At 36.6% G+C, this 16213-nt stretch overlaps 1 protein-coding gene and 1 long non-coding RNA gene across 2 annotated transcripts in view; one reads left to right on the top strand and one right to left on the bottom strand.

Moving 5' to 3' along the window:
- LOC309873033 overlaps positions 1–16213 on the bottom strand; it is a 697683-nt gene that overhangs the window by 386133 nt on the left and 295337 nt on the right. The window lies entirely within an intron of this gene.
- The window catches only part of LOC309872906 (olfactory receptor 4C11-like), a gene marked incomplete at both ends in the record, with an annotated part of 28675 nt that continues 25732 nt past the window's right edge, over positions 13271–16213 (top strand). The window contains one exon of the mRNA XM_082747877.1: positions 13271–13440. Within this exon, the coding sequence (XP_082604003.1) occupies positions 13271–13440 (170 nt within the window). The remainder of the gene's footprint in view (positions 13441–16213) is intronic.

The raw sequence follows: 16213 nt of genomic DNA, 5'->3' as shown, positions 1-16213 counted from the left end.
TTCAGAGAACGCCCCTCAAAATCAATAAGAATAGGCCCACACCCCGTCACCTAATAGTAAAATTTACAAGTCTCAGTGACAAAGAGAAAATCCTGAAAGCAGCCCGGGAAAAGAAGTCTGTAACATACAATGGTAAAAATATTAGATTGGCAGCTGACTTATCCACAGAGACCTGGCAGGCCAGAAAGAGCTGGCATGATATTTTCAGAGCACTAAACGAGAAAAACATGCAGCCAAGAATACTATATCCAGCTAGGCTATCATTGAAAATAGAAGGAGAGGTTAAAAGCTTCCAGGACAAACAAAAACTGAAAGAATTTGCAAACACCAAACCAGTTCCACAGGAAATCTTGAAAGGGGTCTTCTAAGCAAAGAGAGAGCCTACAAGTGGTAGATCAGAAAGGAACAGAGACCATATACAGTAACAGTCACCTTACAGGCAATACAATGGCACTAAATACATATCTCTCAATAGTTACCCTGAATGTTAATGGGCTAAATGCCCCTGTCAAAAGACACAGGGTATCAGAATGGATAACAAAACAAAACCCATCTATATGTTGCCTCCAAGAAACTCATTTTAAGCCCGAAGACACCTCCAGATTTAAAGTGAGGGGGTGGAACAGAATTTACCATACTAATGGACATCAGAAGAAAGCAGGAGTGGCAATCCTTATATCAGATCAATTAGATTTTAAGCCAAAGACTATAATAAGAGATGAGGAAGGACACTATATCATACTCAAAGTGCCTGTCCAACAAGAAGATCTAACAATTTTAAATATCTATGCCCCCAACGTGGGAGCAGCCAACTATATAAACCAATTAATAACAAAATCAAAGAAACACATCAACAATAATACAATAATAGTAGGGGACTTTAACACTCCCCCACTGAAATGAACAGATCATCAAAGCAAAAGATCAGCAAGGTAATAAAGGCCTTAAACAACACACTGGACCAGATGGACATCACAGATATATTCAGAACATTTCATCCCAAAGCAACAGAATACACATTCTTCTCTAGTGCACATGGAACATTCTCCAGAATAGATCACATCCTTGGTCCTAAATAAGGACTCAACCGGTATCAAAAGATTGGGATCATTCCCTGCATATTTTCAGACCACAATGCTCTAAAGCTAGAACTCAACCACAAAAGGAAGTTTGGAAAGAACCCAAATACATGGAGACTAAACAGCATCCTTCTAAAGAATGAATGGGTCAACCGGGAAATTAAAGAAGAATTGAAAAAAATTATGGAAACAAATGATAATGAAAATACAATGGTTCAAAATCTGTGGGACACAACAAAGGCAGTCCTGATAGGAAAATATATAGTGGTACAAGCCTTTCTCAAGAAACAAGAAAGGTCTCAGGTACATAACCTAACCCTACACCTAAAGGAGCTGGAGAAAGAACAAGAAAGAAACCCTAAGCCCAGCAGGAGAAGAGAAATCATAAAGATCAGAGCAGAAATCAATGAAATAGAAACCAAAAAAACAATAGAACAAATCAACGAAACTAGGAGCTGGTTCTTTGAAAGACTTAATAAAATTGATAAACCCCTGGCCCAACTTATCAAGAAGAAAAGAGAAAGAACCCAAATAAATAAAATCATGAATGAAAGAGGAGAGATCACAACTAACACCAAAGAAATACAAACTATTATAAGAACATACTATGAGCAACTCTACGCCAATAAATTTGACAATCTGGAAGAAATGGATGCATTCCTAGAAACATATAAACTACCACAACTGAACCAGGATAAATAGAAAGCCTGAACAGACCCATAACCAGTAAGGAGATTGAAACAGTCATTAAAAATCTCCAAACAAACAAGAGCCCAGGGCAGAAGGCTTCCCGGGGGAATTCTACCAAACATTTAAAGAAGAACTAATTCCTATTCTCCTGAAAATGTTCCAAAAAATAGAAATGGAAGGAAAACTTCCAAACTCATTTTATGAGGCCAGCATCACCTTGATCCCAAAATCAGACAAGGATCCCATCAAAAAAGGGAGCTATAGACCAATATCCTTGATGAACACAGATGCGAAAATACTCAACAAAATACTAGCCAATAGGATTGAACAGTACATTAAAAGGATTATTCACCACGACCAAGTGGGATTCATTCCAGGGCTGCAAGGTTGGTTCAACATCCGCAAATCAGTCAATGTGATACAACACATCAATAAAAGAAAGAACAAGAACCATATGATACTCTCAGTAGATGCTGAAAAAGCATTTGACAAAGTAAAGAATCCCTTCCTGATCAAAACTCTTCAAAGTGTAGGAATAGAAGGCACATACCTCAATATCATCAAAGCCATCTATGAAAAACCCACCACAAACATCATTCTCATTGGAGAAAAACTGAAAGCTTTTCTGCTAAGGTCATGAACACGGAAGGGATGTCCATTATCACCACTGCTATTCAACATAGTACTAGAGGTCCTAGCCTCAGCAATCAGACAACAAAAGGAAATTAAAGGTATCCAAATCGGCAAAGAAGAAGTCAAATTATCACTCTTCGCAGATGATATGATACTATATGTGAAAAACCCAATAGACTCCCAACGTGGGAGCAGCCAACTATATAAACCAATTAATAACGAAATCAAAGAATCACATCAACAATAATACAATAATAGTAGGGGACTTTAACACTCCCCTCACTGAAATGGACAGATCATCCAAACAAAAGATCAGCAAGGAAATAAAGGCCTTAAAGACACACTAGACCAGATTGACATCACAGATATATTCAGAACATTTCAGATATTTGCAAACGATATATCAGATAAAGGACTAGTGTCCAGAATGTATAAAGAACTTAGCAAACTCAACACCCAAAGATCAAATAATCCAATCAAGAAATGGGCAGAGGACATGAACAGACACTTCTGCAAAGAAGACATCCAGATGGCCAACAGACACATGAAAAAGAGCTCCATATCACTCGGCATCAGGGAAATACAAATCAAAACCACAATGAGATATCACCTCACACCAGTCAGAATGGCTAAAATCAACAAGTCAGGAAATGATTGATGCTGGTGAGGATGCAGAGAAAGTGGAACCCTCCTACACTGTTGGTGGGAATGCAAGCTGGTGCAGCCACTCTGGAAAACAGCATGGAGGTTCCTCAAAATGTTGAAAATAGAACTGCCCTATGACCCAGCAATTGCACTATTGGATATTTACCCTAAAGATACAAACGTAGTGATCCAAAGGGGCATGTGCACCCGAATGTTTATAGCAGCAATGTCCACAATAGCCAAACTATGGAAAGAACCTAGATGTCCATCAAGAGAGAATGGATCAAGAAGATGTGGTATATATATACAATGGAATACTATGCAGCCAACAAAAGAGATGAAATCTTGCCATTTGCGACAACATGGATGGAACTAGAGCGTATCATGCTTAGTGAAATAAGTCAAGCAGAGAAAGACAACTATCATATGATCTCCCTGATATGAGGAAGTGGTGATGCAACATGGGGGCTTAAGTGGGTAGGAGAAGAATAAATGAAACAAGATGGGATTGGGAGGGAGACAAACCATAAGTGACTCTTAATCTCACAAAACAAACTGAGGGTTGCTGGGGGGAGGGAGGTTGGGAGAAGGGGGTGGGATTATGGACATTGGGGAGGGTATGTGCTTTGGTGAGTGCTGTGAAGTGTGTAAACCTGGTGATTCACAGACCTGTACCCCTGGGGATAAAAATATATGTTGTTAAAAAATAAAAAAATTAAAAAAAAATAAGATAAAATGGTTTACAGACCTGAAAAAAAAAAAGATGCAATAAACCAATGAGATAATCAATACAAACAGACTAACAAGGTTCGGTAATTTTTGACAGTGTTCTTAGAAATAAAATAGAGAGGAAGCATATTCAAGTCTTACTTATCCAGGGTAACAAAAAAAGTCTAGGCTAAGTAAACAGAAGTCTAACTCAATCATAAAATCAGAGATTCATGCCCTACTGCTGGTATGTGTCAACTCACAATAATTCCCAGACTAGAACCAGTTTATGCACTTATTTGATGAATTTTGATGATGGTATTTGATGAATAAAGGGGAGATTGGATTCCCATGATGAAAGACCCTGGGACATTTCTATATATTCATCTTCCCCTCAGCCTTCCTCAAGGGAGACGTAAGCAAGCTGTGCATTGGAGAAAAGAAAATAACCAGTGTTTCAGCCACTTCTGGACATACTGACTTGAAAATGATTCCAGGAAATCCAAAACAATAGTATAATCCACCAATCAGAACAGGATCTTAAGAAGGAATGTGGTCATTGGAGCTTTAGCTCAGGCCTAATCTGCATTGTAGGCAGTAGGGTAGGGAAATGAACTCATCCTATGCATTCTTCCCCAGTTCCAGAACACATTATTCGAGAAGACGCATTTGCAACTGGCAGAATTCCCACATTGGTTCCTTGACATGGAGGTTATAATGGTGAAAAGCCAAGTGGAAGCCTCTAGAACTACCTCTATTGAGGGAAGTAGTAGACCAAAAGCTATACCACTCCCCTGGAGGAATCATAGAGATTAGTGCCAAGGACTTGAAAGAGACAGATGGGTCATTCCCACAAAACACACATTTAACTTACTTATTTGTCCATTGCAGGAGAGAGATGGATCTTAGGGAATAACAGTGGATACTTACAAGTTTAATCAGGTGGAGACTCAAAGAATTGCAAAAGCTATCGCAGGTATGGTTTCCTTGCTTCAACAAATTAACATATTTTCTGGTACTTGGTATGCAGTCCCTGACTTGGCAACTGCTTCTTATCTCCCTGTCTGTAAGGACCATCAGAAGCCATTTGATTTCAGGTTACAAGGCCAGCAATATGTCTTCCATGCCCTAATGCTGGGATGTGTCAACTCTCCTGCAGTATGTCATAATTTAGTTCATAGACACCTTGATTGCCTTTTATTTTCCATACTGTACCAGTATGTACATTATATTAGTGACATTATGCTGAGTGAATCTAATGATCAAGATGTATCGACTCTAGATTTATTGGTAAGACATTTTTGTCAGAGAATGGAAAATAAGTGCAACTAAAAATCAAGGGAATGAAAGACAGGGAAAAGTCCAGGGCCAGGGGTTTAAAGCATATCAAAATATTTCTTTTGAAAGAAAAGTAAAAGACGATAAAAGCAGAGAGGGAGACAAACCATACGAGTCTCTTAACTATAGAGAACAAACTGTGGGTTGTTGGAGGAGATGGGGGTGGCTAAATGGGTAATTTAATGATGGATATTAAGGAGGACAGTTGATGTAAGGAGCACTGGGTGTTATAAGCAACTAATTAATCACTAAATTCTACCCCCAAATTAATAATACTTTGCATTTAACTAAACTGAATTTAAATAATCCAGGAAAAAAAATATTGATTTGGAGATAAAAGCTTATCTTGCTCCATTTATCCCCTCTAACATCAAAAAGATATACAATACCCAAAAGAACTCTTTGGACACGGAAGGCAACAGACTTTTTCTTTAGATGTTTTACTTTGGCCTATTTTTCAAGTGACTCAAAAAGATGCTAGTTTGAGTTGCTTAAGGCAAGCCTCTGCCACAGGTCCAGACTGTGGTGCAAGCTTCTATTCCATCCATTAGCTCTTCCTGTGTGATGACTTGCCCTCTAACACATTTACTCTTCCCCGATTTTACACTAGTCTCCTGCCTATGGACCTGAACTAGGACATAGACTCTTTCTGTTTTACTGAGGTTTCTGGTGCTTAGACTCAAAATGAGACATTGATTACACAGATTTTGCACCTGCCAGATTCCGTATACACAAAAGCAAATTTGTGTGTGTGTGTTTGTGTGTGTCTGTGAAAAGATTTCAGATCTTCATGGATCAAGAGACTCAATATTGTTCAGATTTCAATAATTTCTGAAACAATACACATTTTATACTACCCCTATAAAAACTCCAATGACATTGTTGGTGGGAATGCAAGTTGGTGCAGCCACATTGGAAAACAGCATGGAGATTCCTCAAGAAATTAAAAAAAAGAGCTTCCCTATGACCCTGCCATTGCACTACTGGGTATTTACCCCAAAGATACAGATGTAGTGAAAAGAAGGATCATCTGTACTCCAATGTTTATAGCAGCAATGGCCACGGTCGCCAAACTGTGGAAAGAACCAAGATGCCCTTCAACGGACGAATGGATAAGGAAGATGTGGTCCATATACACTATGGAGTATTATGCCTCCATCAGAAAGGATGAATACCCAACTTTTGTAGCAACATGGATGGGACTGGAAGAGATTATGCTGAGTGAAATAAGTCAAGCAGAGAGAGTCAAGTATCATATGGTTTGACTTATTTGTGGAGCATAACAAATAGCATGGAGGACAAGGGGAGATGGAGAAGAGAAGGGAGTTGAGGGAAATTGGAAGGGGAGGAGAACCATGAGAGACTGTGGACTCTTTAAAACAACCTGAAGGTTTTGAAGGGGTGGGGGATGAGAGGTTGGGGGAACCAGGTGGTGTGTATTGGAGAAGGCACGGATTGCATGGAGCACTGCAAAAACAATGAATACTGTTACGCTGAAAATAAATAAATTAATTAAAAAAAAAAAAAACTCCAATGACAACCTTTGCAGACATACAGAAATCAGCTGAAAGTTTCATATGGAATTTCAAGAGTTCTTAAATCAAATAAAAATTCTTGAGAAGAAAAATTTCTATGTCCCACATATCCTATTTTCAAATTATTATAAAGCTACAGTAATGAAAACTATGGTAATTAAGCCAGGGACTTAGGCAAATGGAATGAACTGCAGAGCCCAGAAATTCACCATCCCTTATATGGTCAACTGAATTTCTGCAAGCGTCTCAAAACCATCCAATAGTAAAGAATAGTGTTTTCAACAAATAGTTTAGCTAAACTAGATATTAAAAATCTAGTTATGCAAAAGAAAACTAGATACACAAAAGAATGAAGGCAGGGGTGCCTGGGTGGCTCAGTGGGTTAAGCCTCTGCCTTTGGTTCAGGTCATGATCGCAAGGTCCTGGGATGAAGCCCCCCATGAGGCTCTCTGCTCAGAGGGGAGCCTGTTTTCCCTTCTCTCTGCCTGCCTCTCTGCCTACTTGTGATATATCTCTGTGTCAAATCAATAAATAAAATATTTTTATTTAAGAATGAAGGAAGACCCTTAAATTATACCACAGACAAAGTAAACTCCAAATGAATCAAAGACTTAAGTATAAAGACTAAAACTATAAAATGTTTAGAAGAAAAAATAGTGATGTATTATATGTTGGCTAGCTGAACACAACAACAACAGCAAAGAATAGATTATAAATGAAATAAAAGCTTCAGGACATTACCATAGGAAATAATTTCTTGAATATGTCAGCCAAAAAACACAAGTTACAGAGAAGATAAATTAATTTATTAAACTATGTCAATATTAAAAATGTCTATGCTTCAAAGGCCACAAACAATGGGATAAAAGGCAATTCATGGAATTCCTAAAACTCAATATCAACAAAAGACTTGAATAAACATTTCTCAAAAATATATACAAATGGGAAATGAGCCCATGAAAAGATACTCAACATCACTAAACACACTCATTCACACTGTCCATAAGAATATAAAAATGTTGAAGCCACTGTGAAAGAAAGAAATTAAGACCTTCTTCAGAAAGTTAACAATAATGACCAAGTGATCCAGCATTTCCACTTCTGGAAATATAGTAAAAGCACTGGAGGTAGGGACTAGAAGAGATATGTGTACCCTTATGTCCATATCAGCACTAGTCATGATAACCCAAATGTGCAACCCATGTGTCCATCAACGTATGGATAAACAAAATGTGGAATGCATACAATGGAATATTATTCAGCATGGGAATGGAAGAAATTTCTGACCCATGCTCAACACAGATGTACACTGATGACATATTAAATGAAATAAACTGTGTATCATCATGTCTTCTTTAATACCTCCAGACACTGACAGTTTCTTTGAATATCCTTTTATTGATTTATTTCAGTTATGTTGAAACTACAAGGTTATATTAGTTTCACTTATGTATATAATGATTCCACAATTCTAGTGCTTACTCAGTGCCCATCACAATAATTCTGCTCAACTTTCCTTGTTTTTGATAAACTTGAAAATTTTGAGGAAAACTAGTCAGACATTTTATATAAAAACCTTTATTTGGGGTTGCCTGGGTGGCTCAGTGGGTTAAGCTGCTGCCTTAGGCTCAGGTCATGATCTCATGGTCCTGGGATCAAGTCCCGCATCAGGCTCTCTGCTCAGCAGGGAGCCTGCTTCATCCTCTCTCTCTGCCTGCTTGTGATCTCTATCTGTCAAATAAATAAATAAAATCATAATAAAATAAAATAAAAATAAAAAATAAAACACTTTTATTTGGGGTTTGCTTGATATTTTTCTCAAGATCAGACTGGAGTTCTGGGTTTTTGGGAGAAGAGTCACAGAGGCAAAGTGTCATTTGCATCGCATCATGCCGGCAGGTACATACTTTCATTGTGCCTCATCATCCTTGAGGTTAACCTTGATCACTTGGTCAAGGTAGTGTTTGTCACATTGCTCCTCTGTAAATTTATTTACCCTGCCAGTTTCCACAATGTGCCTTTTGGAAGGAATTCACTTGTGTACAGCCCACAAATAAGAGATTGAGTGTTATCCTATAACCCTTTGAGAGCAGAATACCAACAAAATAATTAGGAATTTTTTAACGGAAAGTTTGTCTATTATTTCCTATTTATTAGCTATTTATTTAAGTGTTCATATCACTATGAACTTTGGATCTTTAAACTATGAGTTATGTATCAATTTGTGTCATTTATTTTTTATTTATTCTTTTTTTTAAATTTTTTATTTTTTATAAATATATATTTTTATCCCCAGGAGTACAGGTCTGTGAATCACCAGGTTTACACACTTCACAGCACTCACCAAAGCACACACCCTCCCCAATGTCCATAATCCCACCCCCATCTCCCAACCCCCCTCCCCCCAGCAACCCTCAGTTTGTTTTGTGAGATTAAGAGTCACTTATGGTTATGTGTCATTTATTTTGTTGCTCAATTCTTTTCTAGCTCTAGGCATTGTGGGCTTTTTCCAGCGGCTCTTGTGTCCGTTTGGCATATTCTTATCACCCTGTCAGTTATCTGTGTGTGTGTATGATGTGTGTGTATGGTGTTACCACTTTTTTACTAGTTCATCTTGTACATTCCCCACCTGAGACCTAGAATCAGCCTTTTGTTTAAGAAATCCTAATTAATATTTTTGGATAAATGTATCAGGAATCAAGTCCTGCCACTAGATCACTAGATAATCACTGTTTTTTTTTTTTTTTTAATTCTAGTCAAAGCACGTCATTTATGGCCCACATAAACACTTTTTAATTGCAAAAAGAGATCAGCTTTTCCCCAAAGTCCATTAATACATGGTGAAGATTAAGTTCTTGCCAGATCCAACTCATGCGTCTTAATTAAAAGGGAAGGAACACTTTAGGGAATGACCCTCCCTAGACTCCTATATTTTGCATCATTCATGTTTAAATACTGCTGTAGGAAAGGCAAAAGACAAATATTTACCTGTCAAAATTACAAGTGAGATTGGATATCAGAAAGGGTGAGAACAATCCTGGACCAACTTTGTCTTCTGGCATGCAGGTGAGAACCTGAGCCTCAGTGACATCAAAAGAGATCAGACAGAATTTTAGAAGGATATTTTTTATTCTCACTGGAGTAAAGAGTGACCAAATTACATTGAGATGAAAAAAGAATGACTGAACATCCTACCCTTTGCATAAGCTCTTAACACAATTGGTGAGTTTGTGTTGTGGATTAACATAGTTGTATTTCATACTCAGAGAAAATTCATCTGATCTATGCCAAATGTGTACCTAGCACATAAAAGGCATTTGTGTAAGAATAGAAAGTTTAGGGAATTCTCTATAAGTGCTTAACAATCTAAACTGAGAAGACAGAATAAAAGAAATACACAGTAGCTCCTGGTGGAGGGAGAGAGACAAATGAAAATTGTATCTAGTCCAATGTTTCAGTATGTTCCCTGGAGATAATGATTTTACTTGTGATGTAGTAGGCTTCCCTTTTCAGTGGTAACAGAATATTGAAGCACTGAACACTATTGGATGGTATCAAGAGGAGGTTCTCTTAATTCTTTCATTTACTTTATGAATACTTATTATTAAATATGTACATTTTTCTAAATGATTGAATTCAACAGTGAACAAATAAATATTACCTTCCTTGTGTTGCTTCTTTAGAATGTATGCCACTCTTATATATATTCTTATTTGAACTATACAAATCTTTCAGTCTATATCATTATAAGATAGATGATAGATTGGTTGATAGATGATAGGTAGATAGAGGATAGAAAGGTAGTAAATTGATAGGTAGATGTATGGGTGTATGGATAGACAAACATCACTATATAATACTTAATTGTTAGAAACCACAGACAAGATTTCACTCCTTTCTGCTTAAGAGTTGGACAAAGAGCCTATTTGTGAAACTCTTATGAGTGTAGGGGAAACTGTAGTGAATGGCAGTGTGGTGGGGGCAGTGCATCTGGGACATAATGTGGTAAAGATCCTTGAGTCTAGAACTGTCTCTGCAGTGAGTCACCCTCTTACACAGATTTTTAAATCCTGCTCTAGCCCTAGAAATCTTGCTGTTTTTGCAGCCTGTGTCAGAATACAGTTGTTATGTACCAGTAATATGCCAAAGGCAGTAATAAGCCAACTACTACAAGAAGGTCTTTAGAAAGCTTTATCTTGTTGCAGCATCATTATGACAGATTATCAACTACCAGTGGGGATATTTAAAAGGCAAGTAATTCTCTTATCTTTGATTCTAAGAATACAATTTCCCCACTCTGAGGCCACAAATATACTATCTTGATACTCTTGTAAATACAATTAATTGATACGAGTCTATGTGTGTGTGTGTGTGTGTGTGTGTGTGTGTGCGTGAGTGATTTTATTATGCTGTTAATGAAACTATTACCATCTTCAGCAGACAGTCCTGAACTCTGCCTCTTTACAACATATTTTATTTATTCATTTTTTGAAAAGATTTTATTTATTTATCAGAGAGAGAGAGGGAGAGCAAGCATAGGCAGACAGAATGGCAGGCAGAGGCAGAAGCAGGCTCCCTGCTGAGCAAGGAGCCCGATGTGGGACTTGATCCCAGGACGCTGGGATCATGACCTGAGCCGAAGGCAGCTGCTTAACCAACTGAGCCCCCCAGGCGTCCCTTACAACATATTTTAGAAACCATTGTATATATAGCCACTTCCCTTGTTTGATGATTGCATAAAATACCATCCCTGAATCATTTAGTTTCCTTTTGGTGGGCATTGAAGTTGTTTCTTACCTTTGGTCAACATGGAAAGGATTGCTTTGATGATCTTCCTGCTTATGAGTGAGATTATTTGCAGCAAATGCAAACACTAGACCTGTGTCTATGTGACAATGAAATATCATCAATGCTAAAAATCACCCCTGGAGAGATTGTATCCCCTTAAACTCCTCCCAAGAATGTGTGGAATCAGTTGTGTCCAACATCATTTTCAGAACTGTTTGTTAAGAGACATTTATTGAAACTGTCATTTTGTTAATCTAAAGGAAAAGATAAATAATTGGATTTGAATGGAATGTATTTTTCTATGAAAAAAATTGATAATATTTTCACATTATTTTTAATAAGAAGAGTTCCTTTGAGATCAGTTCTTTACCCTATTTTCATTTCCATGGGTTTTTATTATTATTATTATTTTGTTGATTTATTTAGAGAGAGAAAGAAAGAAAGAACAAAAGCTGGGGAAGGGGCAGAGGGAGAAGGAGAGAGAGAATCTTAAACAGCTCCATCCCCAGCACAGAACCTAGCATTGGGCTGGATTCCAAAACCCTGAGATCATGACCTGAGTGGAAATCAAGAGTTGAATATTTAACTGGTTGAGCTACCCAGGCACCATATGGATTGTGTTTTCAATCTCTGAGATCCATTTAAATTTGTCTGCAATACATGTTGTAAATATACTTAAATGCCCTGGCACTTATACATTTAATTGTGCTATCATATGGGAAATGTATGTGATGAAGACAGAAAAGGATTTTTCCAGTTTTGCATACATAAATTATTATTGTTTCTCTTCCTGTTTCTATCTTTTGCTGAAGTCAGGGCATAGCACTTACAAGAACATATACTCCAAGAATCATATGAAAAAGTTCTAACTATGACTTGGAGTTTCTTTAGCTCTTGTCTAAATCCCTGGTGCTTAAAATAACAAGAAATTTGAAACAGTATTTTGACTTATGCCAAACGTTCCCTACTTATCCTTTATTTTAGTCTCAGTCTCTCCTTGTGTCTAAAGAAAATATGCAGAAAGACCCATCAAAATACTGGACGAGGTGAAGAATTCCACTTTGGACAGCATAGGGTAATTTAAAAAGTACAAAATGTTATGACAGAAGCTGAATTCATAACTGTAAGCAAATATAAATTATTGAGAGTCAAAATAAAAGAAAATAAAATAGTCAAGGGGAAAGATCAAAATACACTTAATGATGGACTAAACAAATTGACTGAACATTCACTGCTAAAGTATTGTTTGTTTCTCTCGTCCTTTTTCTTTCTTTCCCTCACCCTGTCCCACTCTCTCTTTCATAGGTTTCATTAAGAAAAAAAAAAAAAAAAGTTCCATATCATTTATTGAATGTTCAGAATATTTACTAATGTTTACATTCATTTATTGAATGTTCAGATATTTATAAAGTATTATAAATATCTATCAATTTTGAAAAAGTATGAAAGCACATTATATATATCATGCATAAGTTTTCTCCTTTTTGCAACATTCTACCCTAATGGGTCTATGATGTAAAATAAGGAAAAATATTCAGCTCAGAAAGATATCCTCTCATAATAAATTAATTAAGTTAATGTTTATTATGCCTGAAGAATTGGACACCTTCTCATTATTAGAAAATTTCATTGTTTCCATAAGCAAACATGTGAAAATATTGTGAATAAATATTATGATCCCTGCTTTATTCAAGGGAGAACAACACGGAAGATAAGGGATTACCCACTGATAGGTGGACCTTCCATGAACAAGCATATGGATTTGACCTCCAAGTGGAGTATTCATTTCCTCGTATTTCTTTCTTCGCAGATTAATTATTTCTAACCTGAATTTTCTCCACTTGGCCTGAAATAATGGAGCAAAATAACACTGTTACTGAGTTCATACTACTAGGACTGACCCAAGACCCATTGAAAAAGAAGATGGTATTTGTAATCTTCTTCATATTTTATGTGGGAACTGTGGTAGGGAATTTGCTCATTATTGTGACCATCAAGTCCAGCCGCACACTTGGGAGCCCCATGTACTTTTTCTTATTTCATTTGTCCCTTGCTGATTCCTGCTTCTCAACTACAACAGCCCCCAGACTAATTGTGGATTCACTCTTTGCACAAAGAACCATATCTTACAATGAATGCATGACTCAAGTCTTTGCAATACATTTCTTTGGCCCTGTGGAGGTCCTTGTTCTCATCTTCATGGCTATTGATCGCTATGTGGCTATTTGTAAGCCCTTACATTACCCAACCATCATGAGACAGCAGGTTTGCACAATCCTGGTAGTTCTTGCATGGATAGTGGCTTTTATCCATTCCACTACTGAGATAATGCTGGCCTTGAAATTGCCTTTCTGTGGGCCCAATTTGATTAATCATTACTGCTGTGATTTGCAGCCCTTGCTAAAACTTGCATGCATGGACACGTATATGATCAACATAGAATGGGTGTCTAACAGTGGGAGCATTTGCACAGGCAGTTTTGTGTTTCTGATGATTTCATACATTGTCATCTTGCATTCACTGAGAAATCACAGTGCAGAAGGGAGGAGAAAAGCTCTCTCCACCTGCATTTCTCACATCATCGTAGTAGTCTTATTCTTTGGTCCATGTATATTCATATATGCACGCCCCCCAACCACTTTCCCTATGGACAAGATGATGTCTGTATTTTATACTATTGGGACCCCTTTTCTCAATCCATTCATCTACACACTGAGGAATGCAGAAGTTAAAAATGCCATGAGAAAGCTATGTCATATCACAACTACCTCAGAAAGCAGGAGATGAATTGAGGGTTTTGGTTGACTCTTTAATCTATACAGATGTCAAATATAATAGTGTGTATCCTCACTTGTCCAACACACTCTATTACAATGCACCTGATTTTCTTACATTTTTCTGTACTTCTGCCCTCAAACTTGTAACTTCCCTCATAATGCCAGCCAGGTTCTTACCTCTCCTGAGAATTCAATTCTGTCATTGTTGATTATGAAATACTCCTCATATTTCAGTCTACACTCTGATTTGATAAGAAGAAAAATATTTATACAATCACAACTGTTCAAACAGTGATTATTCATAAATATAAAAAGAGCCTATTCTCTAAGATTTGTAATTCTCTCTGTAGAAAATTTCAAACAAGATATCCTTCTTTCTCTTGAACACATCAGAGCAAAGGAACTAATTTTGTGTGTCAATAATCATTTTTATTATATCATTAGTTCATTTTAAAAATTTCCATAAATGTGAATGCAACATCGAAAAGGTGTGTGTGTGTGTGTGTGTGTGTGTGTATAATTTATTATTTATAATAAATTAGTATTTTGACTATCAGGATAATTGAGCATTAGATATTCAGCTAAGTTATATGATTTGTATATAGGAGCTACAAGAGAATTCTACAACTCTAAAAGGCAAAGAAGCAAAATAATGTACATTGTCATAATTAAATAATAATTTAAAATACACGATAGATAAAACATATTTTCTGAAATTGACCTACAGAAAAGTAGAACCCAGTTTGGAAGGGTGGGAAGCATATTATTTCATTTACTGCTATGTTTTATAAATGGAATAAAGGAAATTACCAGAGGCATTCAGAAATACTTACTTGAATGTCTCTAGTTAGAGTAAACCTGGAGTTGGAGTGAACCTGCTTTTGCAGTAGGAAGCCACTTTTTTTCTCTGTTTGTCCTTTTCTAGTAAAGTGGTAGTGTAGATTAACAAGTTAAAATTGTCAATAGAATTCTGGTATTCATAGTTAAGAGAGCAGATTAGCAACCATGCCTTGAATATGTGCATTCCAGGGGTATTCTCATGAATTTTTGACTCATTGATTTCAGAGAGTACAACAGTTAATTCAAAGGTGTACTGCCCCTGATGTTTATACCGGCGTTATCTGCAATGGCAAAACTATGGACACAGCACAAGTTTCCATTGAATGATGAATGGAAAAGACATGGGGTATATATTACTCAGCCATTAAGAAGAATGACAAGGTTTGAGCTAGAGACTATTAGGCTAAGCTAATCAAGTCAGTCAATGAAATAGAAATACCACATGATTTCCCTCATGTGGAAATTAAGAAAACAATGAGTTTAGGGAAAAACAGAGAGAGGTGGACAAATCAAGAAATGGTTTCTTAACTATAGAAAACAAACAGATGGTCACCAGAAGGGAGGTGTCTAGAAGGAGGGGTTAAATAGGTGATGGGGATTAATGAATGGACATGTTGTGATGAACACTTGGTATGGTATGTAAGTGTTGAATCTCTAAATTGTACACCTGGAAATCATACTACACTGTATATTAACTAACTGTAATCTAAAAAAAGAAATTGAAAAATAAATAAAAAATAAAATTCATTACTTTCATGTATTCAAGTTGACCACATCCTTAGTAACTGTTACAAGATGCCAGTTTATTTTTAATGCTGTTGCCCATTATTACCTGGAAAAACCTTTTTAATGTCAAGAGTTTCCTCCTGTCAAAGGTTATTTTAAAATAAATTCATTGAAATATGATGTTTTCAATGTTCTCTCTATTTTTGATTTCTGGGTTATTATGAAGTTAATGACTGCACTAGTGTGCAAAGTTGGTATGTTCATGGACAAATTATATATACATATACGTGTGTGTGTGTGTATGTGTGTGTGTATATATATATATATCAAATTGATTTTTGATGTACCACAATCTAAGTAATTAGCACATCTATCTTCTCTTTATAGTTATGTGTGTGTGTGTGTAAGAATTGAACTATACCATTTCCACATATAAGTGAGATCATGCAGTATT

This window comes from Mustela nivalis, assembly GCF_964662115.1.
Source record: "Mustela nivalis genome assembly, chromosome: 9".
Taxonomy (NCBI): domain Eukaryota; kingdom Metazoa; phylum Chordata; class Mammalia; order Carnivora; family Mustelidae; genus Mustela; species Mustela nivalis.
The sequence above is the reverse complement of the archived record's forward strand: the minus strand, read 5'-3'. Positions and strand labels throughout refer to the sequence as shown.